The 27,226-nt window shown below is 39.3% G+C and overlaps 2 protein-coding genes across 3 annotated transcripts; one reads left to right on the top strand and one right to left on the bottom strand.

Annotated features, from left to right (window-relative positions):
* Positions 1 to 2,172: 2,172 nt before the first annotated feature.
* LOC124260678 (zinc transporter ZIP9-B-like) lies at positions 2,173 to 19,730 on the bottom strand. The gene is made up of 7 exons (XM_046694977.1): positions 19,552 to 19,730; positions 9,815 to 9,917; positions 8,319 to 8,540; positions 6,415 to 6,492; positions 5,647 to 5,732; positions 4,623 to 4,757; positions 2,173 to 3,738 (listed from the first exon to the last, which is right to left on the bottom strand). Exons 1-7 carry the CDS (start codon positions 19,645 to 19,647, stop codon positions 3,493 to 3,495), a joined length of 966 nt encoding a protein of 321 aa, XP_046550933.1. The 5' UTR covers positions 19,648 to 19,730; the 3' UTR covers positions 2,173 to 3,492.
* Positions 19,731 to 19,857: 127 nt separating this feature from the next.
* On the top strand, positions 19,858 to 25,918 carry LOC124260694 (enhancer of rudimentary homolog). Of its 2 annotated transcripts, none has more exons than XM_046694987.1 (4): positions 19,858 to 19,953; positions 21,075 to 21,162; positions 24,233 to 24,353; positions 24,907 to 25,918. In XM_046694987.1, exons 1-4 carry the CDS (start codon positions 19,951 to 19,953, stop codon positions 24,998 to 25,000), a joined length of 306 nt encoding a protein of 101 aa, XP_046550943.1. In that variant the 5' UTR covers positions 19,858 to 19,950; the 3' UTR covers positions 25,001 to 25,918. The 2 variants fall into 2 exon arrangements, with proteins under 2 accessions (XP_046550943.1, XP_046550935.1); XM_046694979.1 differs by having other exon boundaries at positions 19,891 to 19,953; positions 21,072 to 21,162.
* The last annotated feature ends 1,308 nt before the right edge of the window (positions 25,919 to 27,226 follow it).

Raw genomic sequence — 27,226 nt, forward strand, 5'->3', positions numbered from 1 at the left:
AATAAGATATATGATGACATTTACCCAGGCCCCTGATTTCTCGAAACAAACTTAAGTCTGAGTTTTGACTTAAGTTAGAGTTTATACTCAAATATGAGAAAACGCATTTCCCAGAATGAAATAAAACCGATATTAAACTCAAACATAGTAGACAATTTGTGTTTGGTGAATAGAATAATTAAGTTGTTTGGGCTTTTATATTTAAAAAATGCAGCAGAGATAAAAATGCAACTGTTTCAAATTGTCAAACTCAGTTTGAAATTTGAGTAAAAACTTACGTATGATTCGCGATATCGGGGCCAGATGTACTTTTCATCATGATGGATCCACAGTGGCAAAATAAGTTGGTGAAACGTGTTTGTTCTTGTAAATAATGATGTTTCAGTACAAAGCATTGGAATATCACAGTACTTCTCTCTAGTACATCTTGCAACCATCAATCTTTGCAGTCAATATTTCTTCAAAACTAAATGTGAATTAATGTTGAAAATCACAACATTTCCTACCATAACAACTGCAATATATACAAACAATATCCTTTAAATTTTTTACCCTCATTTCAAATCATGTATTTTGACATAACATGAGTTACTCCTTGTCCCTTGCCCGAACAAAGTCACACATGGGATAATAAAATATCAGTTTGTTTCTAAAACAATGACACAACAAAACACAACAGCTGCTGTTTTCCTTTCAACAACAGTAAAACTGTTATTCACTGAATATCAAGAACAGCATGACCAATTTTTGTTATTTTACCAAATATTAAAAATACCCCTGAAACACAATAAAGACCTTTCGGTTGTCCCCCAAACTTCAGAGATCAACCCTTTGAGCAAAATACCTAACATCTAATATCTTCAGCAAAATTGTGTTTTGAAAAATTATAAAAACTTGTAAAAAGGAGTGTTCACTGTTTGGTATGTAATCATACAAAATATACCAGAACCGCGGTATCTACCAGAACCCCAGTATCTACCAGGAACCCAGCATCTACCAGAACCCCAGTATCTACCAGGAACCCAGCATCTACCAGAACCCCAGTATCTACCAGGAACCCAGCATCTACCAGAACCCCAGTATCTACCAGGAACCCAGCATCTACCAGAACCCCAGCATCTACCAGGAACCCAGCATCTACCAGAACCCCAGCATCTACCAGGAGCCCAGCATCTACCAGAACCCCAGTATCTACCAGGGACCCAGCATCTACCAGAACCCCAGCCCCAGCATCTACCGAACCCCAGCATCTACCAGAACCCCAGCCCCAGCATCTACCGAACCCCAGCATGTACCAGGAACCCAGCATTTACCAGAACCCAGCCCCAGCTTCTACCGAACCCCAGCATCTACCAGAACCCCAGCATCTACCAGAACCCCAGCATCTACCAGGAACCCAGCATCTACCATTATTTAACAGGAATCCAATATCTACCAGTCTCAGTCATCAGTGAGAGGTGACTGGTACAACACTCTTTTGTAACCATGATGACAAACTACAGAGCAGCCAGACATGTGAATACTAATGATTCACATCCATGGTAGGACTGAGATCTATCTTCAGTAGATGTTTGTATGACATGTCTATACTCCCTTTCTATCAGTACCATAGAGGAAGAGGGTGAAACAGACTGAACAACAAGAACAAGGCCATACTGACTTGATGATTTACACCATGTGAAGACATGACCTTGGTCACCTCACACATGACATCTCTGACATGGCATAATGTTCGACATGACACATCATCCATAACACACTTGCCATATTAGCAAGGACATGTCACATCAGTCATGACATCCTGAAACTGACACTGAGGGGCATGCAGACATGACAGTACATGCACACACAAAATCTGTCATGACACGCCAAACATGCCTCGGTACACCTCACATGACATCATGCTGGACATGACAACTCACACATTACATGTTGGGAATGATGCTTCATATATAACATTGAGCATGACACATTATATATGACATTACGTAGGACATGACACTGTGATGGATATGACACATGACATTTTGGGCATGACACATGGCATGTTAGACATGACTCATCACACATGACACATCAAATATGATACCATATGACAAGAGTATTGTACATTTCAGACACACTCAAAATCTGCAAACAGACAGACAGAGTCCCACATATCTAATTTTGTTGTTGATGTTATCTAGTAACCACTGGTGTTTGTATCAGGGAACCAGGAGAGAGAGAGAAAGGAGGACGGGTTGGGGGCGCATGTTGTCCTCATGTTGAGGTGGGGCATCAAGGTGTTGTGCTTACCCCACAAAAAGCCACTGAAGTTTGGTAGACTATCAGTTTTACCTGAACTCATGACGATGCATACTATAGAATGATCCCTTAAGGTATGATCTCTCCCAACCCACGATGAGATGGTCATAGCAGTCTGGTCTTCCTGTGACCTGCTTACAACACTCCATTCAAGCCTTATTTACACTATGATAACTCTACCGAACACAGAACAATCTGTATTAGAACTTGGATTCTTTGGGTGTTAATGTAAATGGTGTAGCATGTTCACTGATGATCAATCTCACAGGTGAGGTAACACGAAATCACTGAGGCAACATTTACACCATTGTCAAATATTCCTGATTGAGTTATGATTTGTATTTATGCTTCATAAACTTCATTCTTTTCTATGTCATCAATAAATATGATAAATTCCCGAAATATGCATCATAAATCAAAAACATATTCCAATATCAGCTTGTTTTCACTGCAGCTTTAACTAAGTCTAAATGTGAACTAATGACAACCACGAGTGTAGCATTAAGGTATACTGCTGGATGTTCTTTATGTAGGAAGCTTTCAACACTCTTGTCATTTTGAAAACAAAAAGAAAGTACAAAAACTCTTTATATTTCTGTATTGTGTAGAGATGTAGACCCCCAGTCCACACAGGTTTACTTTTTGGAAAATATACACTAAACATGAGAAAATATGGTAATTTGAACAATTTTTCCTTTACTGAGGAAGAATATTATTATGAATCAGTAAGTATTGGGTTTAATGCTGTTCCGAACACCATTCTAAAACCAGCATGTCTGCTTTGTGTAGGAAGAAAACCTACAGCTTGAGGTATCAGGGATTCATATCAAAGTGAATCTGTGATTCTAACTACCATCAGCGGATACTGACATACCAAAGGGACTCAACTCTGCACATCAACACTACCTGCACCACAGTTAACCTGAAATAACGTTTTCACACAAATAAAAAAATGATATTGGCAGAAATAATTCTTTCACATGATTAAGTAAGAATAACACAATGATATATATTAACTCCCCCAAATGACTCAGTGAGACTAATGGAAGCAATATTAAATTCCTCTGGATGTCTTAGTGGCACAAATAGAAGGAGATATTTTAACACCTCAAAATGACTTAGCAAGACTAAAACAAAGGAGGAGCTATCATCTTCAATAATTATACCCTACAACACAGGTTGTGTTTCTCAATGTTTATGTCCCAGTGCTAACACCACTGGAATCAAAGAGCCTGCCACCAGAGCTAATAGCTCGATTTTCCTGAAGCCCTTGTGCTCCCTGACAATGACAGTTCCATCGGGGGCAGTCGTCCGAGTATGTTCTGTTTGTATTTCTGGCAACACATGGACAGTTGCCACATATAAAAATGTCCCTGCGCTAAACAGCATGGCAATCCCTGTCGTGTGCATGTCTGACAGCTTCTCCTTACTTTGCTGAAAAGAAAAACAGAAAGTGGTGACTTGAAAGGTATCGGTCAACATTATTATCCTTCTCAGCATCATAAGGAAAATGTCCAGATAATTCTCTTAGTGGTTATTACCCTGTAGGTGATTAACGGGATCAGGTGGTCAGGCTCACTGACTTGGTTGACACATGTCATTGTATCCCATTTGTGTAGATCGATGCTCATGCTGTTGATGACTGGACTGTCTGGTCCAGACTCAATTATTTACAGACAGCAGCCATATAGCTGGAATATTGCTGAGTGTGGTGTAAAACAACAAACCAAAATTTTACTCCGTAACACACATCTGACATGATACAGACAGGCAAACAGTGCAATAAAGCCTGATAAGTTACTAAGTTCTACACCGCCCCAGACAGGCGTTCCAACACAATCTGGAAGAGTTCTTCACGTTCTCACACTCTCCATGCCACACTGACCACAGAGCTCTGTATCAAGCAGTGTATGGTCACGGCGTAAGATGGTGGCTTCGGGTTTTTTTTGTTAAAGATTTCAGTTTTATCACGACATGTCTACAAGATGATGAGGCAAAACCTAGACTGATGCTGGTGTGCAACATTTTCCACTTTACAAGATACATTACAAGTCTATATCTGGGATTTCAACTAACAATGATCCTAAGGAATGAAACTTTGCACAGTGATTTGCATCACCTCAGAAACGTTACTGTTGTTCCCCTTGAACATCATCACTCTAACCACAAACAGCATCACAAATTCACATCTGGATACACTCCGGATTCTACTATGATTCCATCTGGGGCAGTCATCCTTCCTCCAGTTTTGTTTGTCCATAAAACAATCACCAATATTTCAGCAATAAAATCAGAAAAAGCATAAAGGTTAATGTTACCTGACTTAGACCGAAGAATGTTATAACACACAACAGGGGTGCTGCTACAGAGAAGGCCAGCAGATGGCGCCGGATACGTGGTCTGTCGGAGTTCTCGTGAAGGAGGAAAGACACAAGACCAAATGCAGCTGGAGCCTGCAAACCAGAAACAGATCCATGAGTAGAGACAAGGTAAACTTTCAGCTGTCCTCTGCGAAATCTTATTGAGGGCTACTTACGTCATTATCAAGTTACTACCGATAGATTGATTGATGCTACTAGGGTAGCAAAGATATATAGCACTGTGTAAACATGAGAAGCTGACGAGAAGCCTTTCTAATTGATTAGTATGATTAGCTGACTCAATGTCTGTTGGCAAGATTAGCTGACTGGATGCCTATTGACACGATAAGCTGACTGGATGCCTATTGATGCGATAAGCTGACTGGATGCCTATTGACGCGATAAGCTGACTGGATGCCTATTGATGCGATAAGCTGACTGGATGCCTATTGACGCGATAAGCTGACTGGATGCCTATTGACGCGATTAGCTGACTGGATGCCTATTGACATGATTAGCTGACTGGATGCCTATTGACGTGATAAGCTGACTGGATGTCTATTGACGCGATAAGCTGACTGGATGCCTATTGACGCGATAAGCTGACTGGATGCCTATTGACGCGATTAGCTGACTGGATGCCTATTGACATGATTAGCTGACTGGATGCCTATTGACGTGATAAGCTGACTGGATGTCTATTGACGCGATAAGCTGACTGGATGCCTATTGACGCGATAAGCTGACTGGATGCGTAGGCATGATTAGCTGAATAGATTCCTAGTAAAAGGCCAGCATGCAGTTTAAATCCCACTATGGAGAATACTCAGGTGAAAAAATAACATATTCAGGATTGTTTATCAGAGCGAACAGTAACACGCAGTTTGGTAACACAGCCTGACAACCAAACCCAGCTTGTTCATCAGTGTCCACATTCACAACAATGTCACATTTGGTGTCGGACAACTTCATGCATTCTCACCTTGTGGAGCATGATGGCGATGAAGACGATCATGGTGATGTGAGCTTCAGCCAGGGTAATGGCAGCTCCAAGGGCTACTCCATCAGCTGGGGAGGGATAGGTCAGACTTCAAACATCATAGACTCACAAGTCACAGCACCAAGTAGATATCTTTTAAAAAGGCTTGTATGTTTATCAAAGGAAATAAATCCTCCTTGATTGTTCATAGGCAAGTTTTGTGCTTGAGACTCTTAGAAAGTAGGGATATGCTATATCTAGACCCCTATCTTCATGTCCTGTTGCACCCCTCTAATACCTATCACTCTCGCCTGATTGTAGACGCTCAGTCGTAAAGAAAGGTCTGTCAGATACTGAATTAGATTTATATGCAAATGAAATGTATCAGTGAGTGAAAACCAAAGCATATTCACAGCTACTTGTTGCTTCAACAAATGAAATGTATCAGTGAGTGAAAACCAAAGCATATTCACAGCTACTTGTTGCTTCAATAAATGAAATGTATCAGTGAGTGAAAACCAAAGCATATTCACAGCTACTTGTTGCTTCAACAAATGCAATACTTTGCTGCATCATACATATTTGTCAAATCTCAGTTATATTCTACTTTGCTCCTCTCTTCTTGTCGTTGCAATATTGAAATGACATGTTGTAAATACTGTGAGTTGGAGAGTTGAAGTTGGACATATTGCAACCGGCTGATTTCACTAACATGAATTAAGTATGCTGAAAACAAGCGACAAGAGCAGTGGGTGAGGGTAGTGGTGTTACCTGCTGCGTGGACGACCAAGCCTACGGTTGCTGTGATCTTGTTCCGGTTCTGAATCTGGCCCTGACCAGCCTCAGCATCTGACAAAGAAAATACAATGTACATGTCATGCTTCAGCTTAAAACAGGTAGGCAGTTTGTTCTAGTCTGCGTCAATAAAGGGAAATTACTGCTGACTTTGTCATGAGTTCTCCGTACTGTCTCATGTCGTACTGCCTTGTCACAAAATCTGGCTGGGAATACCCACACACAATGGTAACATGCCACATATTTCACATTTTGTCTTGTTTGTCTGAGCATGACACAAGTCCAGCAATGTACCATTTGTCTACCATAGACGAGTGAAATTGTGAGTTATCCCATCAGGCCCCGATTTTCTCGAAACAAACTTAAGTTTTTACTCAAATTTCAATCTGAGTTTGACAATTTGAAACAGCTGAATTTTTAACTCAACTGCATTTTTTAAATAAAAATCTATCCATCAAACTCAAATTGTCTGCTAAATTTGAGTTTAATATTGATTTCAGTTTATTCTGGGAAGTGCACTGAAGTGCCTGTCTGGTCTACCAGCAACATGCAATGTGAAACACACATACCTGATGCTCCATAAATGTGTGAGCCTCCTATCTGATCTACCAGCAACATGCAATGTGAAACACACATACCTGATGCTCCATACATGTGTGAGCCTCCTATCTGATCTACCAGCTACATGCAATGTGAAACACACATACCTGATGCTCCATACATGTGTGAGCCTCCTATCTGATCTACCAGCAACATGCAATGTGAAACACACATACCTGATGCTCCATACATGTGTGAGCCTCCTATCTGGTCTACCAGCAACATGCAATGTGAAACACACATACCTGATGCTCCATGCATGTGTGAGCCTCCTATCTGGTCTACCAGCTACATGCAATGTGAAACACACATACCTGATGCTCCATACATGTGTGAGCCTCCTATCTGGTCTACCAGCAACATGCAATGTGAAACACACATACCTGATGCTCCATACATGTGTGAGCCTCCTATCTGGTCTACCAGCAACATGCAATGTGAAACACACATACCTGATGCTCCATACATGTGTGAGCCTCCTATCTGGTCTACCAGCAACATGCAATGTGAAACACACATACCTGATGCTCCATACATGTGTGAGCCTCCTATCTGGTCTACCAGCAACATGCAATGTGAAACACACATACCTGATGCTCCATACATGTGTGAGCCTCCTATCTGGTCTACCAGCTACATGCAATGTGAAACACACATACCTGATGCTCCATACATGTGTGAGCCTCCTATCTGGTCTACCAGCAACATGCAATGTGAAACACACATACCTGATGCTCCATACATGTGTGAGCCTCCTATCTGGTCTACCAGCAACATGCAATGTGAAACGCACATACCTGATGCTCCATACATGTGTGAGCCTCCTATCTGGTCTACCAGCTACATGCAATGTGAAACACACATACCTGATGCTCCATACATGTGTGAGCCTCCTATCTGGTCTACCAGCTACATGCAATGTGAAACACACATACCTGATGCTCCATACATGTGTGAGCCTCCTATCTGGTCTACCAGCTACATGCAATGTGAAACACACATACCTGATGCTCCATAAATGTGTGAGCCTCCTATCTGGTCTACCAGCAACATGCAATGTGAAACACACATACCTGATGCTCCATGCATGTGTGAGCCTCCTATCTGGTCTACCAGCTACATGCAATGTGAAACACACATACCTGATGCTCCATACATGTGTGAGCCTCCTATCTGGTCTACCAGCTACATGCAATGTGAAACACACATACCTGATGCTCCATAAATGTGTGAGCCTCCTATCTGGTCTACCAGCAACATGCAATGTGAAACACACATACCTGATGCTCCATGCATGTGTGAGCCTCCTATCTGGTCTACCAGCAACATGAAAATGAAGCCGGTCACCAGACTTATGCCGATCCTGGAATGTTCCTCTGACATGTCATGCTTGTGGTCATGATGATGGTCATGTCCCCCTTCCCCTTCACTGGGGTGGTGCTCCTTGTGGGCGTCGGCTGCCTCAATGGCTTTCGCCTCATTGTGAGCATGTAGGTGGGGTTCTGAAAGGATGACATGTAACGGTTTAGCTGATATATTGCTACATCCTCTGAAGGATGAAATGAAAGATGATGCTTCATGAAGTTGAGAGGAATTACAGCTTGTCTGTCCTGGATGAATGAATGAATGGTGTAAGCCCCAAACCTTGTGAGTGACTCATTCATCAGTGATAGAATAGTCATAATTCCTTGTATCTCTTGCGTTAGGTAATGATACTCACGACCATACACAGAGATCTCTCTGAAATACACATAGTGTTCCCAAGAAGTCAAACCAAACAATTGTCAACAGTGACATCATTTATTGTGGAACATGACCTATCAGAAATGACAATAGCTAAAATTCCAACCTGCAAATATTGGAATGTTACTGTGGTCACCCTTTCATTATGCCCCTGGGTATAATATATACTGAGGGAAAAAAATAAGCGATCACATGAAAGCACAAGTGTTCCCTTATTTTTTCCAGGTTTCTTCACAAGCTTTGTATCACATAGAAACCTGGAAAAAAATAAAGGAACACTATTCCTTTCATGTGATCCCTTATTTTCCCTCAGTATATGATATCAATAATGCAAGTTTTCATTTATCAAACGGTATCATGCTTCTTATACCAGCTAATAAGACCAGGATTTCTAGACTGGTGTTCCATGGATACAAAGTGGCCTCATGTGGCTGAACATGCTGAATTAACAGGGCATCGAAGGTATAGATGTCAACTTCTTTATTACAAGAAACACAAGGTTTTGAAGTTTATGTATATGCTAACTACTTCATAAGGTAAATATATTCAAAAACATTGAAGTCCTTACCTACAAGAAATCCACATCTAAATGTTCTCCCTGATGTGCCTCACTTGTAAACAACATTCAAAGACAGCCATATTAACTGCTTTTACAGCACTTCCCATTTTACAAGCCAATAAAATCTGAATTTGTTAGCATATTTATTTAACAAAACAACACACTCCCTGAACTATGAAGTAAAGATGTTCCGGTGTGACACTCGGTTATCCAGAGTATAATACCTCAACTCAATAAGGACAAATACCCTGGACCTAATCACCAATGTAGGTTCAGTATAGAATCTGATCACATACATACCTCACTAATAACAGTTGTCTAATCAGTCAACCATAAGCAGATGAAGTTTGCAAAGTTACTCAAATGAGAGACAACATGGTGATGTCACATCCTAATGAATATGGTTTCCGAGTGATCATCATGAACTGATTGACATATAATACCCTTGATATTGTATCGCATGCATTAACTGACCTCCTGATGTGTACATGGCGTGGACCCCCTCAGGGATGATGACCGCCAGGGCTGTCCCCACTAGCAGCCCCGCCCCCAGGACAGTCACCAGCTTCAGTTTCTCCTGGAACAGACAAAGTCAGGCTTAGAATTCTAGTGTTACAGTGCTGACACATGGTCAAACAAGCTCCTCGGCAGTTGCACAGGTTGTTTACATCAATCTCAAGATGATTTTTGTGAGTCTTAAACAAAAGAAAACATGTAATGTACAAAATAAAAAGCATAAATACGAAAATCTGGGAATTCAGGAAATGAAAAGGTTAATTCCATCACGGATGAAGGCGGTTACTCACATCTGTTAATGATGAATGCTGAAATGCCATTCAGTGACACTGAACATTGACTATAAGGTATACTACATGTTGGCACACTTCAATTCAAAGGGAACACTTGCAAACACATTACTTTCCCTCTTTATTGAACTAGACACAGCTTGCAACAGAAACCCCGCCTACCGAATGATATTTATGTGATACGATATATAGACCACATAAAATGTTTCATTTATCCTGAAATCCAGAGTTGGACAGACAATTTCAATTACCAACAGTATCAAGTTCACTATTGCGTAGCACTTACTGGACAACGACCATGCTTGACAAAGCTTGTTTTGCAATTTATTACCTGGCATCCAACATCAGTGGCGGGTATCATATGACTACAGTGTATATTCTATTCCCGTTACTATACATGATGGTTATAACAACATCAGTGGCACGTATCATATGACTACAGTGTATATTATATTCCTGTTACTATACATACTGGTTATAACAACATCAGTGGCGTGTATCATATGACTACAGTGTATATTCTATTCCCGTTACTATACATGATGGTTATAACAACATCAGTGGCACGTATCATATGACTACAGTGTATATTATATTCCTGTTACTATACATACTGGTTATAACAACATCAGTGGCGTGTATCATATGACTACAGTGTATATTCTATTCCTGTTACCATGGTTACTATACATACTGGTTATAACAACATCAGTGGCACGTATCATATGACTACAGTGTATATTCTATTCCTGTTACCATGGTTACTATACATACTGGTTATAACAACATCAGTGGCGTGTATCATATGACTACAGTGTATATTCTATTCCTGTTACTATACATACTGGTTATAACAACATCAGTGGCAAGTACCATATGACTACAGTGTATATTCTATTCCTGTTACCATGGTTGCTATACATACTGGTTATAACAACTGGTCCTTGTCTATCAGAATAATGTTTGTATTCTCTTCCATTAATATTAGTGAAAAATTCAGTCAGTACAGCATACAATAATTTCAGCGGAATTTTGAATGATCGCATGAACTAACTGTTATTTACATCAACCATGATAAGCTTTCCACAAGGTTATGCCATCAAATGAACACAGTTAATACAGAATGGATATGAGTATCATCAAAAATACACGGAATGGATACAAATATTGTCAATAGCATACTGTGACTCGATAAAAGTCGCATTTGCTGTATTTTGCTAAATATATGACATCACTATTTTGCCAAAAAATTAACAAAACCGTGACTGATCAAAATGCTACATACCGGGTATGTCAAAGATATCTGGCGATAGTAATAGTTGTCCCACAGTAGAACGTGTATGGTCAGTGAAGTGAGGTGAGGTGAAATTGGGTTCAACGTCGTGCTTGAGAATATTTCGCTCATATGACGACGTGCATGCGTGTGTATGTGTATGTGCGGCTGCTTGTACTAGCCCAGATTGAAGCTGGTTTTATAGTGCTAGCCCACTGAGATACCATGCCGCAATGAAGCATGAATACCCCACTCAGACACATTATACTGACTCCGAGCCGACCAGTCCTTGTTGTACCCATTAATGCCGAGCGCTAGGAAGGGACCAACAAGTACCATATTTTAACGTCTTTTGGTATGACGCGGTCGGGGATCAAACCAGCGACCTTCCGCTCTCTGGGCGGACGCTCTAACCACTACACCGCGGAGGCGGTCCTTATGGTCAGTATTGTTTTAAATATAGATAGTAAAGGCTGCTACTAAGCAACACAACACTTGAATATATCATCTTGATATATTGGTTTCAGATACAATTTATACCAACTATACTAAGCAGCAAAAGAATTATCAGTTTGGAATTTTCCTTCGCTGAAACGGATAACTGTAAACTCATTTCATGTTTTGATTGAATATTTTTACAACATCTCCAACTTTACCTGAGCAAGGACATTCTTTCCCAAACTCAGAATTCAACCAGGAAATGGTCTCAAAAAAGCAACCTGATCTCGGAGACGGTATGGTGTTCTCCATGTTTTTCATGCAACTCATGCTACACGTGCTGTTCACAAGGACCAGCCCTATAAAATGCACACCAAACCTGGTTGAAACATTCTCATTACAACGTCAGCAGGATGCCGAGACTCACGACAGCTCAGAGGAACCAGGCTCTAGGAAGACTTGAAGATGGCCACATTGCACAAGTTGTTGCCAATCACTTCCTGGTCAACGTTCGGACCATCTACAGGCCGCACCAACACCACAAATGATAGCCCCATACTGGCAGACCAAGGGTGACCACAAGACGACAAGACCGCCATGTTGTGCGACAGCATGTACAGAATCCCTTCATGCAGGCATCCAAAACAGCACACCCGACAGTGGGAACACACGGAAGACCAATCAATACTGATACAGTACGCCGATGTCTTAACAGGGGGAACCTCCATTGCCGTAGACCTTACCGTGGATCTATCCTCACCCCTTGTCATCAGCGTGGACGTCTACAGTTTGACCTACAACACCAAAACTGGCGATACAGGCAATGGAGAACTGTTCTGTTCACAGATGAGAGTCGGTACTGCGTATCAACTGCATATGGCAGAACAAGAATATGTCGACGACGTGGCCAGCGTTACTCAGACCAATGTGTTATGGAAAGAGATTCATGGGGAGGTGCAAGCATCATGGTATGGGGTGGAATAGGCCTGAACGAGAGAGTGGGTCCTGTGGTGTTCCAGAACCTTGGTCCAGGGAGAGGAGGCTGCATCACAGCAGTGCGCTACATCGACCAAGCTCTCAGACCCCACGTCATACCACATTTCACACGTCACCGGAACAACATTTTCCAGCATGATAACACCCAGGCCCATACTGCCAGAGCTACACGGGACTTCCTACAGCAGAACGGTATGCAATTACCAGCCCTTAGTCCTGATTTAAACCCAATTGAACATCTTTGGGATGAAATTCAGAGGAGACTGAAAAATGTCATACCAAGGCCGAACACAGACGATTTATTGCGCCAGGCCTTTCTCAGAGTGTGGTTCCAGGTGCCAATGGCCTTCATCAATCGATTGGTGCACTCCATGCATAGACGCTGTGCTGCAGTTATTGCCGCTAGTGGTGGTCACACTAGATACTGAAGTCAACAGTCTGAATGGACTGCAAACGCAAACGTAAACGTAATGTCTTGTGCTGAGTTATTCATTGATGTGTCAAGATATTGTACACAAAAAATATTTTTGATCCGCTGATTATGTCCATTTAGTAATGATTTGATTACAGTGCCTACCTAATTTTGAATTCGTACTGATGGTTGTTTTTGTTGCTTAGTATATTTTACTCGCAATTTCATCCAAATTTCATGAATTTAACTGACTGGCTATCCTTTAACTTAATAACCAGTAGCCTGGGACATGGGTGTGGCCATTTTGAAGGTCAGTGCACACTACAGTAAACAGGATATAACATTTTGAATGAGAACATAGTTTGTGGGTTAGTTTATTGGTTCAAGACAAATAAAACTGAACCATTCGTACAGGCTTGATTATGTTCAGTAAATCCAGGTCTCACATTTACTGGTTCATATAATGTTTACTGATTTATTTAACACTAAATTGAAATGACATTATTTTTGTCATGTTTTAAGTTTAAATGGATCATCAAAAGGTATGGACATGCTTATTTTCACAAAGGCAAACCTAAATCATCAGTCTGGTGCCCTATGGCACCCTTCGCAAAAATTGCATTTCTATCCTGCACTTGCTATATTCATAGAGCCTTCAACACGCCACTAAACTGGGTTTTCCTCCATAATCAACTACTGGCACAAATTGACACCTGCCACTGCATCAGACACAAGTGAATCTTTCATCAAATATAACTTTAATGAAACTATTGATAGTTCAAGTTCATTGACGTATGAAATGATAGGCAACTGTATGAATCTGCAGAGCCTGCAATCCCTGATCATAGCCTACAATCCCTGATCATAGCCTACAATGCCTGATCATAGCCTACATTCCCTGATCATAGCCTGCAATCCCTGATCATAGCCTACAATCCCTGATCATAGCCTACAATCCCTGATCATAGCCTGCAATCCCTGATCATAGCCTGCAATCCCTGATCATAGCCTGCATCCCTGATCATTGCCTGCAATCCCTGATCATAGCCTACAATCCCTGATCATAGCCTACAATCCCTGATCATAGCCTACAATCGGTTTGTGAACCAGATAGAGATATAGCTGAAATATAAAATCATGGTAGAAATAGTAGGGATAAGAATAAAAGCGCCCTGTAAGAAGGCTGCAAGGAAATCAATCAACTTGCAGTACGATTCCACAACATTCCATTATGGTAACAGTAGTTCATATCAGTTGGGCATTTGGAACGCAAAAGAAACGGTAAAATCAGCCAATCAAATTGTTCGAATTACAATAAACCCACAATTATATGTCAAGTCATTATCAATCATATGCAATCTGTACATACAAGATGCAGGGTTTTATGTGCATTCAGTATGGACAAACGCCTGGTATGGAGCCTTAAGTAACATGTTCAAGAAATAGCAGCATACCTGATCCACAAATCGTTCGTAGTGCTATGACATTTGTAAGCCTATGGTAAACCATAGAGTTGCGACAGGTCGCAACGTTACAAACTCTTTGTGGATTGGGACCCAGTAACATATCTACATAGATTTATCTATTACCCATCATCATTAAGATTAAGTCACAGTCAGGACAAAATGCCTTCAATATTACTGTTTAAGTAATCATTTTCATTATATTAGCAGCTCTTAAAACGACACCTTCATTATCATTGTGAATTAAGGGATAAAAAGAAGGGAAAAACCCCAAACATGCTATTGACGTTTGGATCACACAAGGGTCATTGTTCTTGAAAATGAGATCCTTAACATGCCATTGTGTTGATGCCTCCCAGCTGGGATCTGCCACATCAGGCCGATTATCGGGTCAAGAATAGGGAAATTTGGTGTGAGATGTCACTGACCTGGATTTGATGTCATGTCAACCTGTGGAGGCTAATTAATGGGTTGTAGGGTTAGTGAGGATTACCAACCAGTGTAACTTCATATCATCAACATGTTAAATAATGAATACAAGAATGTACAGATAGTGATCACATATCCTTTAGGTATGTTGTTTAACTGTTTCTCACATGCACACATGGAAACATCACAAATAATGCCACACATCTCACATAATCACAAAATATAAAGTAACATCATAATTATAATTGTGAGTGACGGAACAGACAAAATTGGAGAATTCCATGATGAAAGTGAACATTTTTATATTTTGTCATTCAGTCATACTGTTACTTGTCTACAATGACAGATATTGTCAGTACAATCAAAATACTGAGTGAACTCAAATAGTAAGCACTAATATTTCGAAGTGAATAATTGACAATGTCTCAGTAGCGATATCTCTAAGTTAACACATTAGTGAATTTAGTTATCGTTATCAAAGCCACACTGCATATGGACCTGGCATGAATATGGACGTTTCAGTGTTGGCCTTGTGTGAAGATACCAGCAGCTGGTTCTTCGCATTTCTCATCATGACTCTTAGACTAAATACCGGATTTTACAGTCGTACTGGGTAAGAAGATTAACATCTGGAGATACAAATCCATAAAAGGACATACTCAGTGTATTTACACAGCTAGACAGATAAATGTTACAAAACCCAAAATAATGGATTTCATCTACTTGACACCCAGACCTCAAATAACATTGAACAAACATTTGGTGTGATAGCTGCTTCACACTGCATGTTCAACCGTGGTAACACAGTACTCACTTACAACAGCTGTTAGTGATCACCAAGATATCACAGTACTAGAGACTGGAGATGTAGTTTTATGACACAGACAGAGCATATAACAAGCTATCAAAGTCCTGTGTGTATTTGGGTTCAGGCATTTACAACAGGAAGTACGATGAAGGTGGGTTCTCACGAAACAACTTCAGATCATCCTAGTCGTAACGATCTTAAATCAGATACAACTAACGGCAGCTGAGTTGTAAGACGTAAGACTTGTCTTTATACATGTATCTACTTCAAGTTGCAGGCTCTTGTGTCTACCCAAGAGTGAACTTTATTTGTGTTGACATCGTGTTGGAGACATGACTGAAAAAAATTAATCCAACCAGAGTAGAAACTGATTGGTGCTTCACCTGAGAATCCAGCTGCAAACTCACATCGGTTTAATCTTTCTTTTGTTCATTTAGTGTCTCTTTGTTTTTCACTTGATGAATCCATGTTGTCGAGTCATGCGTGAGAATCACGCAAAATTCAAGTTGAATGCAACTTAAAAACTAATAAAAAAAAAAAGTTGTTATGATCGATATTGTTACTACAAGTTGTATGCTACAAGTGTTACTACAAGTCGCATCATGAGAATGCACCTAAAACTATCAGCAGCACAGATGTGTCAAGTTCCTCATGGTTAAGCCTAGGTAATCCCAGATAAAGGGATTATGAAAACAGCAGTGTTCAGACTCCAGATGGTGTCATCTCTTCCTGCATCACCCTGTGTGATAACCTTCATATACCAACAGTGAGATAAACTGGAAACATAGAAACTGTTTTCCCTTATGTACTGCATAGCTGCAACATGGAAGTAAGGCCAATATGTTCCAAGTTGATGGAGACGGAAAGGTGCTTGCATGCCTCGAGTTCTTGAGGTTTGCTCCACCAGCATCGTAAGAAACCACTGAATTATAAGGAGGACACCTTGTTTTGCTTAATATGAACACAGACTAACAGTAGCTGACAGTATCTTAACAGTCCTGATAGTGCTGAACATTAGGAACATTATTTCTGCAGGAGCTGCTGCTTTGTTTCAACAGGTAAAGCCAGGAAAATATAAGCTATTGAGAAATTTGAGAAAAACAAATAAAATGATTCAGGGTCATATTTTGGTCAGTTACTTAAATGAAGATTAGGGGAACAAATGTACATAATCATCACAACAAATTATAATTATTCTAAATTATGGCGGGGGTGGTGGGGTTGCCTAATGGTTAATGCCGTGATGTTGCTGGAATATTGCTAAAAGCAGCGTAAAGCCAAACTCAGTCACTCAGTCAGTCTAAATTATGGCTTTTGCCAACCATACATGTATGTAAAATCAAATTTGCGAATAAAAAATACAGCCAAATGAGAAGAAAACATGAACAGGACATAGTGTGCCACAAGAGGTAGCCCAGCCCAGTGTGGACACGCTAATAAATTTGGTTGCGTCCATTGTACATTTTTATGCGTAGAGGACGCAGGAATTCACATCCTGTAAATCCCTAGACAGGTGTTAAAATGCATGTGAAAATAGGTTAGCTTCAAAAACATATACAATACAATTGAATTCATGGGTAAAACAGATGAAATGAGACATCACTTCTTTTACTTATTGCACAAAACTATATCTGTATTGAGCACTTTAATTTTGTAAAAGATAGATTTGCTTTCTTGTTGAATTGTCACACAATCTGTGACCAACACTTTAGAGTCTTTTTCTCCAACAGTGCTGGTGATTATTTCATTAAATTCAAGTGGTTTTAGTGGTGTGATATACTATTTAATAAATAGATCTGACTAGACTCAGGTTCACATTCAGGATATGTTATATCTTAAAAAATTACATGTATCCTGTTGTGCTAGAAACAAAATGCTATGAGTAATCCCTGTTTAACCTTTAAGAACAAAAACATGATGAAGATCAGACTTGCACAAATTTCTAATGTTTTGCATATTAAGATTGAGATAATATTGTGCAATACGCATTGCTTCAAGATTGACATATCAACTTAGTATGTCTAATTTCATGGATGCCTGCCCACATTTAAAAACAATACTTCACATTTATTCACGCATAAACAAGATTGCTACTGTATTATTTCTCAGTTATACTGGTTAAATCATGTACTTGTACCAGTCAGCTTGATGTGAAGGGGAAGGCAGAAAGTGGTGCAGGCCTTTTGAAACTTGGGAACAGACCAACAACAAAGGTATGGTGCCTACAAAATATCCACTGATAACAATGATGGATTAAAACCAACCTCCAAGGGCACTAACTCTGCATAATGGCCCCCTGAATGTTCTAGGAGGAGATGGGAACTGTTTACAAGCCACATCAGTTCCTTATCACAGACTGTGTGACCCAACAGCCACATGTAAACCCTAAAGTTATCTGTTTGATTGTCTGTACCTGGGAAATAGATATATTTACAACATGGGAGTAACTGAGTGAGTTTAGTTTTACGCCACACTCAGCCATATTCAAGCTAAATGGCAGCAGTCTGTAAATATTTGAGTCTGGACCAGACAATCCTGTGATCAACAGTATGAGCATCGTCTACACAACTGGGATACGATGACATGCGTCAACCGAATCAGCGAGTCTGACCACCCGATCCCATTAGTCGCCTCTTATGACAAGCATGGGTTACCGAAGATCAATTCTAAATATACCATGTTAATAAGGGCAATTAATACACTGTTATTCAACAACTAAATCTAACCTGTTTGAAATTGTTCTCAGAAAAGATTTCTGTTTAGACAGGATTACATATTAGAATACATTCAGTGGCAAGAGACTTAGTCTTAGATTGATTGTTACAATCACTACATTTGCAAGTAGATCTTCTAAGTCACTTCCTATTGCAGTTGCATGATGTGACAATCAAAAACGTATAATTATAACATTTAGAAATTCTTCTCAGACACAATTTGGTGAATAGAAAAATGAGCTATATATACTGACTGACTGAGTTTGGTTTTACGTCGCTTTAAGCAATATTCCAGCAACATCACGGCGGGGTACACCAGAAATGGGCTTCACACTTCGTGCCCATGTGGGGATTCGAACCCGGGTCTTCGGCGTGACGAGTCAACGCTTTAACCATTAGGCTACCCCACCGCCCCGAGCTATATACAGTGTCACTGTCACTGATGACCGGATAGTGCAGATGATCAACACTTTATTACAAAAGAACCAACATTGGTTGATAAATTGCTAAATCCATGATACCGTGTCATCAGTTCTGCATCCAACTGCTAGAAGACACTGACTTGGAGTTCTTTGAGAAGATTATGAATGTCCAAATAAAATTCCTATGATATCCTATCTAAGTCAACTCCAGAGCTAAAAACATGTTGGACAAATAAATCCAGGCTCCATATTAAATGCTTGTGCATACCGATGCCAATACATCAAAACAAATAAACAAGCAGCAGAATGACTTACAAGCAGAATAATTACAGATTATTTTCAAACTCCTTTTTGAACTGACGTGACAACACCAAGAGATCAGCAGATCAATCTGACAACGAAACATGATGAACTCGTTGGAAATCTAAATCTAAATCAAGGCATACAAACCTCTGAAAATGTGAACGCTAGTGGAATTATGCCTGCAAGATAACAGCCCACCAACATTGCAAGTGACAGTAATATCAAAGTCCATAATTCGTCCATGATCTTGTAGTTCAATATTCAATAGCTCAAAACGACTCTCAACCAGCTGTCCTACCACGTACGACCATGTTTTGATGACGCCGATTCCCGATAGGTGGCGCAAAATGGAAAACATTTTTTTACGAACAAATTATTTTAATAATATATAGCAAATTTCGTATCGATTATTCGATACAATAAGTTGAATGTATCAAACAAACATTTACTTTTAAATCGACAGGTATATCGGGAAAATCTCGCTTTCGTGAGGTATAAACAACTTCCGGTAACACAAGCTCGGAAACATCTTCAAAGTTTGCAACAATGGTATTGACTAAATTGATGTTGACTAATTTACATTATTCAGTTGAAAATATTTTCATGGTTAAGCTATTGTTGTGGTGCATAAGTATCTATATAGCTCTTTTAATCTTTTCATTGCGAGAAAATACACTTCTGCTCAGATTGGCTTTTTACCAACATGTGCCACGACGAATATTGGAACTCGGTGATCGATGCTGCAGTTGCAATTTCGTGAGGATGGACTTGATATTCAAGATAAAATATTATCCAATGCATGTTGGAGACATCCTGGTTAAATGGTAGTTTGAAGCATATTCAACCAGTGTCCATGTTTTCTCTTTTCGGCTTCATACATCTTTCTCTGTATGTGCCCTTACAAATTTTTGTGTTGATGGAATTTGGCGATTTTAACATTAATATTGTGATTTGAACATGCTGTCCTATGCAGAGTGTGTACCAAAATTGGTTAAAATTTCTGTTGCCTGATGCTCAACAGATCCCGTCTGCCTCTTTGATCCTCAGGGTAGATTACACTAAGTCTGTCCTTTTCCCTTGAATCCTCTTCCAGATATAATATCCCTTTTCATTCCTAAGGGTAGGTGTGAGGGAGGGTATATGTCAACTACCTCTTTTAACCAATAAATCTTACGCAATTTGATTTTGATCCTCCAAGCAGTGCTAACTCAACTACCCCTAGTGCACTACCCCTTCATTATTTTATGATTGATGTGCATTTTAAAAAATCGTATGTATGTTTATTTTAATATAATGGTGGAATCTTGGATCAGGTAATGTGTTATTATGATACATGTGTCACAATTACTGTTTTATTGTAAGTAATATATTCTGATACCAATTGTATCGCACGCATACTTTTCTTTTTTCAATCAAGGTGGCTGAGTGGTTTGTGTGCAGGCAATTAGGTGCATTACTCTGAAAGTGTGGGTTCGAATCCTGAATGGGGCATAATCCCGTAATGAACTAGAATCTGAACTTTTCGGAGAAAGTTTAATCCAAAATATAACATAAGTTACACATAGGAAATGTTCATTTGTGTGGTTTTATTACTCTCTAATATACCTGATCTTGTTTTTTCTGTGGTACTTTGAGATAATAATTATTTTTCTTTCTGTGTTTTGTTGCAGTCCCACACAATTCTGCTCGTCCAGCCCACAATCAGACCAGAGACAAGAACATACTCAGACTATGAGAGTCTCAATGAATGTTTGGAAGGTTGGTATACATTAGTAGAATAATGTATCATATTGTCATGATAGGTAGCTCACCCTAACAAATGTAACGACATGTTGTGGCTGTTGTAGGTCATCTTTCTTCACTCTTTTTCAGTGCTTAATAGGATATATGATGTATGATATAAGTCAGTCAGTGCCTTTGGCCACTTACCTCAAGTCAGGGTCTCTTCTGTCTATTAATAGTAAGCTCAGCTAATAATAGTTCATATAATAATGCTACTGGAATCGATATTAAGAGCCAAGTTTGGACTATCAAACTCTGAAGTATTTGGCGCAGGATTCCTGAGCTACAAACTGTGTTATATCTACCAGTACTATGAGTTACAAACTGTGTTTATCTATCAGCATCATGAACTACAAACTTTTGGTATCTACCAGTACTATGTGTTACAAACTGTTTTGTATCTACCAGTACTATGAGTTACAAGCTGTGTTTATCTATCAGCACCATGAATTACAAACTGTTTTGTATCTACAAGTACTATGAGTTACAATCTGCGTTTTTTCTATCAGCACCATGAATTACAAGCTGTTTTGTATCTACCAGTACTATGAGTTACAAGCTGTGTTTATCTATCAGCACCATGAATTACAAACTGTTTTGTATCTACCAGTACTATGAGTTACAAACTGTGTTTATCTATCAGCACCATGAATTACAAACTGTTTTGTATCTACCAGTACTATGAGTTACAAACTGTGTTTATCTATCAGCACCATGAACTACAAACTGTTTTGTATCTACCAGTACTATGTGTTACAAACTGTTTTGTATCTACCAGTACTATGAGTTACAAACTGTGTTTATCTATCAGCACCATGAATTACAAACTGTTTTGTATCTACCGGTATGTAACGGTAACCCGCCATTCCTGCGGCAATATCTACTCTGGTGAGAGTATTTAGTGGCATGCGTTTTTATGTACATGCCCTTTTTCCTTAATTATTCCTTTTTACACAACTTTGGAAGCCGGACATGGGTAAATATCGTACACCTTCTTCATATGCTCTATGGGGTTGTTTTGAATAAGCCAACTGTAAGGATTTATATTGACTAGACTTCCAGAGAGTAGGTCTAAGTTTATTCCTTCTTTTTAAGCCGTATGGAGAACTATATATAGTTCCTTAGCTTATACCCGGTCCGTCCTTCCCTAGTCCATAATATATTTTTGTGTGTTTGACTCACCCCGTTCCACAATTTGTAATTGTCTGGCAGTGACCATGGTGTCTTGTATTTTCTATGATTGAAGTTACCAATATAATGTCATTCTCACCCAATCTGTGTTTGTTCATCTTTGATTCCTAGTATATTAGTTTCATTGTGGAAACGTCCTTTTGGACCCTAGTGTGAAAGTTTGGTTTGCCTACAGCTACGTTTCTGTCTGCTATTTTTGTGTTACGGTACCAGTATACCGCGGTACCAGTATACCGCGAGGTGTCCGGCCGCTGTAACACGGAACCATGATTTCAAACTGTCGTATCTAACAGCACTATGAGCTACAAACTGTGTTGTTTCAATGTGTCCAATAGCTGTTTATATTGTCATGATTTCATCACTTCATTGAATACTGAGAGCCATTGGGTATATATTTAGTATATAAGTTGATATTAAGTTCAAGGTGGAATTAAAATTATCATTATCATGATAAAGATATATGTTCATGATTCTAAATGAGTCTTTCATATTTTGATTAAAGGAAAATCTGTTTGATAATTACTAGGGCTGGGACGATTCACCTATGCAACGATACATCCGATACATTGAAGTTTGATACAGCTATCGTATCATTGATTGGTGTATCGATACAAAACAATACACGACTTTTTTCAAAACAGTATTTTCTTAAACATGTTAAAGTACTTATTTAGTGAAAAATACGCAAGTATGATAGAGTTACTTGTTTGTCTATTACAATAGTGTTACTGTTATACACAAATACTTCGAAATCATTTTAGATCTTAATACTGTGTCATTCTTTCAAGGTGTATGTATCATGATACGATAACATATAGCGATACATATCATATCGTGACATAGTGTATCGTCCCAGCCCTAATAGTAGTAATACTCACAACTCTAGGGCTACAGGAGACCTCAATGACAGATCTCTGTGTCCCATGCTGGATATCTGAGGGTCCTGTAAAGTAATGGAAGCTGGTGGTGCTTTATGGTGTCCTCAGAGATGGAATATTGTTTATTTTGGGCAAGGGGGATAGTTCTATGGACATACAGCTTCTTTATTACAATATACAGTGGAAACCGCCTAAGTAAAGACTAAACAGACCTGATAAGTAAACACTTTTCTTTGGTCCCAGCAAATTTCTTCATAAGTTATCACTATTACAGTCCGGTTAACTAAACTCGGATAAGTAAACAATACCGCTTAACTAAACGTCTTCTCACGGTCCCTGGAAGTAAATTACTTAACAAAAGATACTTGATAACTAAATTAGCGATCACCACATAATCCGACATGAGGGGTAGTCATGTCAGTCTCCAGTCAAACAAACATCCTGTTTACAGCTCGCTGGCATCATGCAGTTGATAATACACTGACAACTGGAGGCCAGCCCTGATAAGTTGTTCATTGTTACATATGCATACATATACATGCCTGTGGTTGTCATTTGCTGGCTTTTATAAGTTTGGATAAGTAAAATACCTGATAAGTAAACAATTTTGGCGAGTCCCTTGAAATTTTACTTATCAGGTTTCCACTGTATGTGATGTTTTGGTGTAGATGCTAACACTGTTCTGTAATAAAGAAGTTGTATATCCATAGAATTATCTGCCTTGTTCATCATGCCAACTTCTCAATGCCACTTAAAGAAGTCATTGTTGAAGCCACTATTGTGACACAGTATCTCAGTGTATTAGCACTATCACACTGACACACACAGAAACACAGATAGACACATCCTGCATACTTCCTAAGAACATGAAAATGTTTAAAGTTACATCAACACACATATTTCCTCAAGTACAACTTGCTGGCTCTTTGGCACTTTTTCAATATTTGAGACAATTGTTTTTCTTGTGTATTTTGTAGGCATCTGCAAGATATTTGAGGAGCATCTTAAAAGGAGTAATCCCCAGTCCTGCCAGATCACTTACGACATCAGTCAGCTGTTCGACTTCGTGGATGACCTGGCTGACCTCAGTTGTTTAGTGTAAGTGTCCACTCACTACAACCTTTCCTGACATTCTCTGTTACGTATAGTTGGTGAATTTAAGGAAAGTGGTTTGGGAACTAGGTGAAATTTGGTTCAAAATTAGCATGTAATTCTGTAAGACGATTGATTAGTTTAGGCAAGATAATGTTGCTATGTATTAGCAGCCATCAGATGTCAAGCAGAATAGACGGCGTGTACACATGGTACATGGGAGCTATTAAAGCTACTTATATGGATGTTACAGTATTGCAGCTAACGGTGGACCTTGCAACAATACAATGCTATAAAAGTATTATTATGAACAGCACTGATCTGACCATTGCCTCAATCTCTGTTGGCGCTGATCATGCTTTTGGATTTGCTTGCACCATACTCCTGCCTAATTACTCCTGGCTTTGTGTCCACCCTAAACTGACACACCATGATCGTGTTCTAAGTGGTGTTAAAACTCAACTGACTCAGCCACTGTACATGAGAGCACACACCGTCAACAATGTGATTTTAGTGGTACAGTTTATGATGGTACTAAGGTCAACTTGCTGTTTTCCAGGTACCAGAAAAGCATCGGCACATACATCCCCCACAACAAAGACTGGATGAAGGAGAAGATCTACAACATGCTGAGGAAACAGGCAGGGAAATAGACAAGCATGGATAACAACTTGTGATAGAGACACTTGATCTTTGTTGTGACGACTGTGTGGGAATCATGTCTATTTCAATCATGTCCATTACACTAGCGCACGGCTGATATACCAGGATAGAGCAAATCCTGATGGTTATCATTTTAATACATTTACGATATTTTTTTTGTATGTACGTTTGTGTAATTGTTTTGCTAGGTCATTCGTGTTAATGTTTTAGAATTTTGGAATCTGGTATGAAAAATGATTTTATAGAAATAGCTTAGTTATAAGACCGAGTTTAAAATGGAGAATCAGTGAAGGTGAGAATGCTACAGACAGCAGCCATGTGAAGTTATTGTGTTTGATTTTGCCGCACTGTGTTGCTGTGTTGATTCTATGTTTACTATTTCTCATTATCTGTGAAACTTCTGTGTTGGATTCAGAGAATATTAATCCTTTTTGCAGCAGCTTAAGGACTTAATTCACGTTTATCATCATAGTATTTACATTTAATTTTGTTTTGTTACAGAAGAATATCTAAATCTTACCTGATCACTAGTAACAGAGACATGGAGGAATAGACTCACGAACATGACTAGGTTCCTTTTGCGGTTTGTATTTAAGATGATGCCAACAAGTTGCTCATTCAATAGGCATGGCTCGGTTATCTCCCTTTGGTAGGAGAGCCATTTTTAAATTATGGAATAACTTTACGTTCATGTGTATGTAAGCTGTAGTTTTGGAAAGGATGCAGACTGTTGATGATGTCAGTATGTCAACTGTTCTCGGGCAACTTCATATCAAGGGAGATAACTGTGTCACCATTTTTTATGTTCCATTGGTGTGACTAAGAAATTCATATTTCTGACTTTCCAGTACAGTCTTGTTTGTAGCTAAATATTCATTTAACATCAATAAATCTACCATTTTCTCACATTTAACTTGTTGTAATTTTTATGAGGTATTTCAGGGCAGTGGAGAAGCCTAGTGGTTAAAGCGTTCAATCAGGAGAACCGGGTTTGATTCCCCACATGAATACAATGTGTGAAGCCCATTTTTTGTATCCCCCATCATGATATTGCTGGAATATTGCTAAAAGGGGCACTCACTCACTCATGAGATTTTTCAGTATTTCTGTTCAGGTACAGTTTATCTGGTTCCCTACACCACTTCTGATTCATTCAACACCATCCTTATATTCACTATCACATGATTCATATCCATCAATGGCTAAATGTAGACTCAGAACTTCCCAGCAAAGCAGCAAGGACAACAGTGTCGGCATAGAATGACCTTCTCCCAGATGACAAAATGGAAAAGAACAGTATTTTATTATACATTAATGTCCAATTTTGTTGAGACTTTATAACTATGCTGTTATCAGAAGCATAACATAAACATATAACCTGTATGTTTAGGAACTTATAATGTAGAAAATAGGATTGACATACTCAATCAGTGTCACTCACAGTCAAACCCTTAAGTTCCAAATATGTTGCAATATGGGTACCCAAATCGCAATATATTTCAATACAATTTATTTGCCAATACACAGCCCAAGATATCAGTCCAGTGTATTTTATGATTTGGGTTTGATTTGATGTGATCAGAGATTTAATGTGAGAGAAGTGTTATGTTCACGTAGGCGTTGATGGGTTGTCAGGATGTGTTGCCAAAATAGCTGTCCACTCTGAGAGTTTTGATTATGGGTATATTGCAGTGATGTCAGTCCACTATTGGTTAACGAATAGTAGGATACGACACTTTATTGATTCACTCCCTGACCATGGAGTTATGGTGTGCATTGAACAAGGGAAAGAACTCCGCACAATCTAGTGCAAATAATCCTGATTGGTCACTGGTTGATCTTAACTTCAACTCTTTCTACATGAATCACATTACTTTCTTGTTCCACTTCATTCAACACACAGGTGGATCCAGATGGGAGTTGTAGGGGAGTGCGAACACCTCCACTATTTTTTTTTTCAAACACTGTTCATGTTAACTGTGCTGTCCACCAAGTAACTTGCTGCCGTGGGTATTATGAGAACTTCCTCTTTTTCAAAATCCAGGACCCATGAAGATCTGGTCTTCAGCAAAGGAGGATACCAACAGGAATGAGTGGTCGTGCTCTCACCGATCACGCGTGGCATGTACACTTTGACCACAATGAACTTACTTACTTTTTGCATGCTTTTTGACACCTGAAGTTCGCAAACCTGGTATTGAAAATTGAAGAACGGT

Source organism: Haliotis rubra, unplaced genomic scaffold (genome assembly GCF_003918875.1).
Source record: "Haliotis rubra isolate DU_JTF1 unplaced genomic scaffold, ASM391887v1 Scf119, whole genome shotgun sequence".
Lineage (NCBI taxonomy): Eukaryota > Metazoa > Mollusca > Gastropoda > Lepetellida > Haliotidae > Haliotis > Haliotis rubra.

What these genes read in the sequence shown, in the direction of transcription:
- LOC124260678 (XM_046694977.1), bottom strand. Translation starts at nt 19,647, where the DNA reads ATGGACGAATTATGGACTTTGATATTACTGTCACTTGCAATGTTGGTG. An exon ending in TAGCGTTCACATTTTCAGAG is followed by an intron (nt 9,918 to 19,551) that starts GTTTGTATGCCT and finishes TGTCTGTTCCAG; the next exon opens with GAGAAACTGAAGCTGGTGAC. An exon ending in TCGCCATCATGCTCCACAAG is followed by an intron (nt 4,758 to 5,646) that starts GTGAGAATGCAT and finishes TCTGGTTTGCAG; the next exon opens with GCTCCAGCTGCATTTGGTCT.
- LOC124260694 (XM_046694979.1), top strand. An exon ending in TCTCAATGAATGTTTGGAAG is followed by an intron (nt 21,163 to 24,232) that starts GTTGGTATACAT and finishes TGTATTTTGTAG; the next exon opens with GCATCTGCAAGATATTTGAG. An exon ending in GCTGACCTCAGTTGTTTAGT is followed by an intron (nt 24,354 to 24,906) that starts GTAAGTGTCCAC and finishes GCTGTTTTCCAG; the next exon opens with GTACCAGAAAAGCATCGGCA.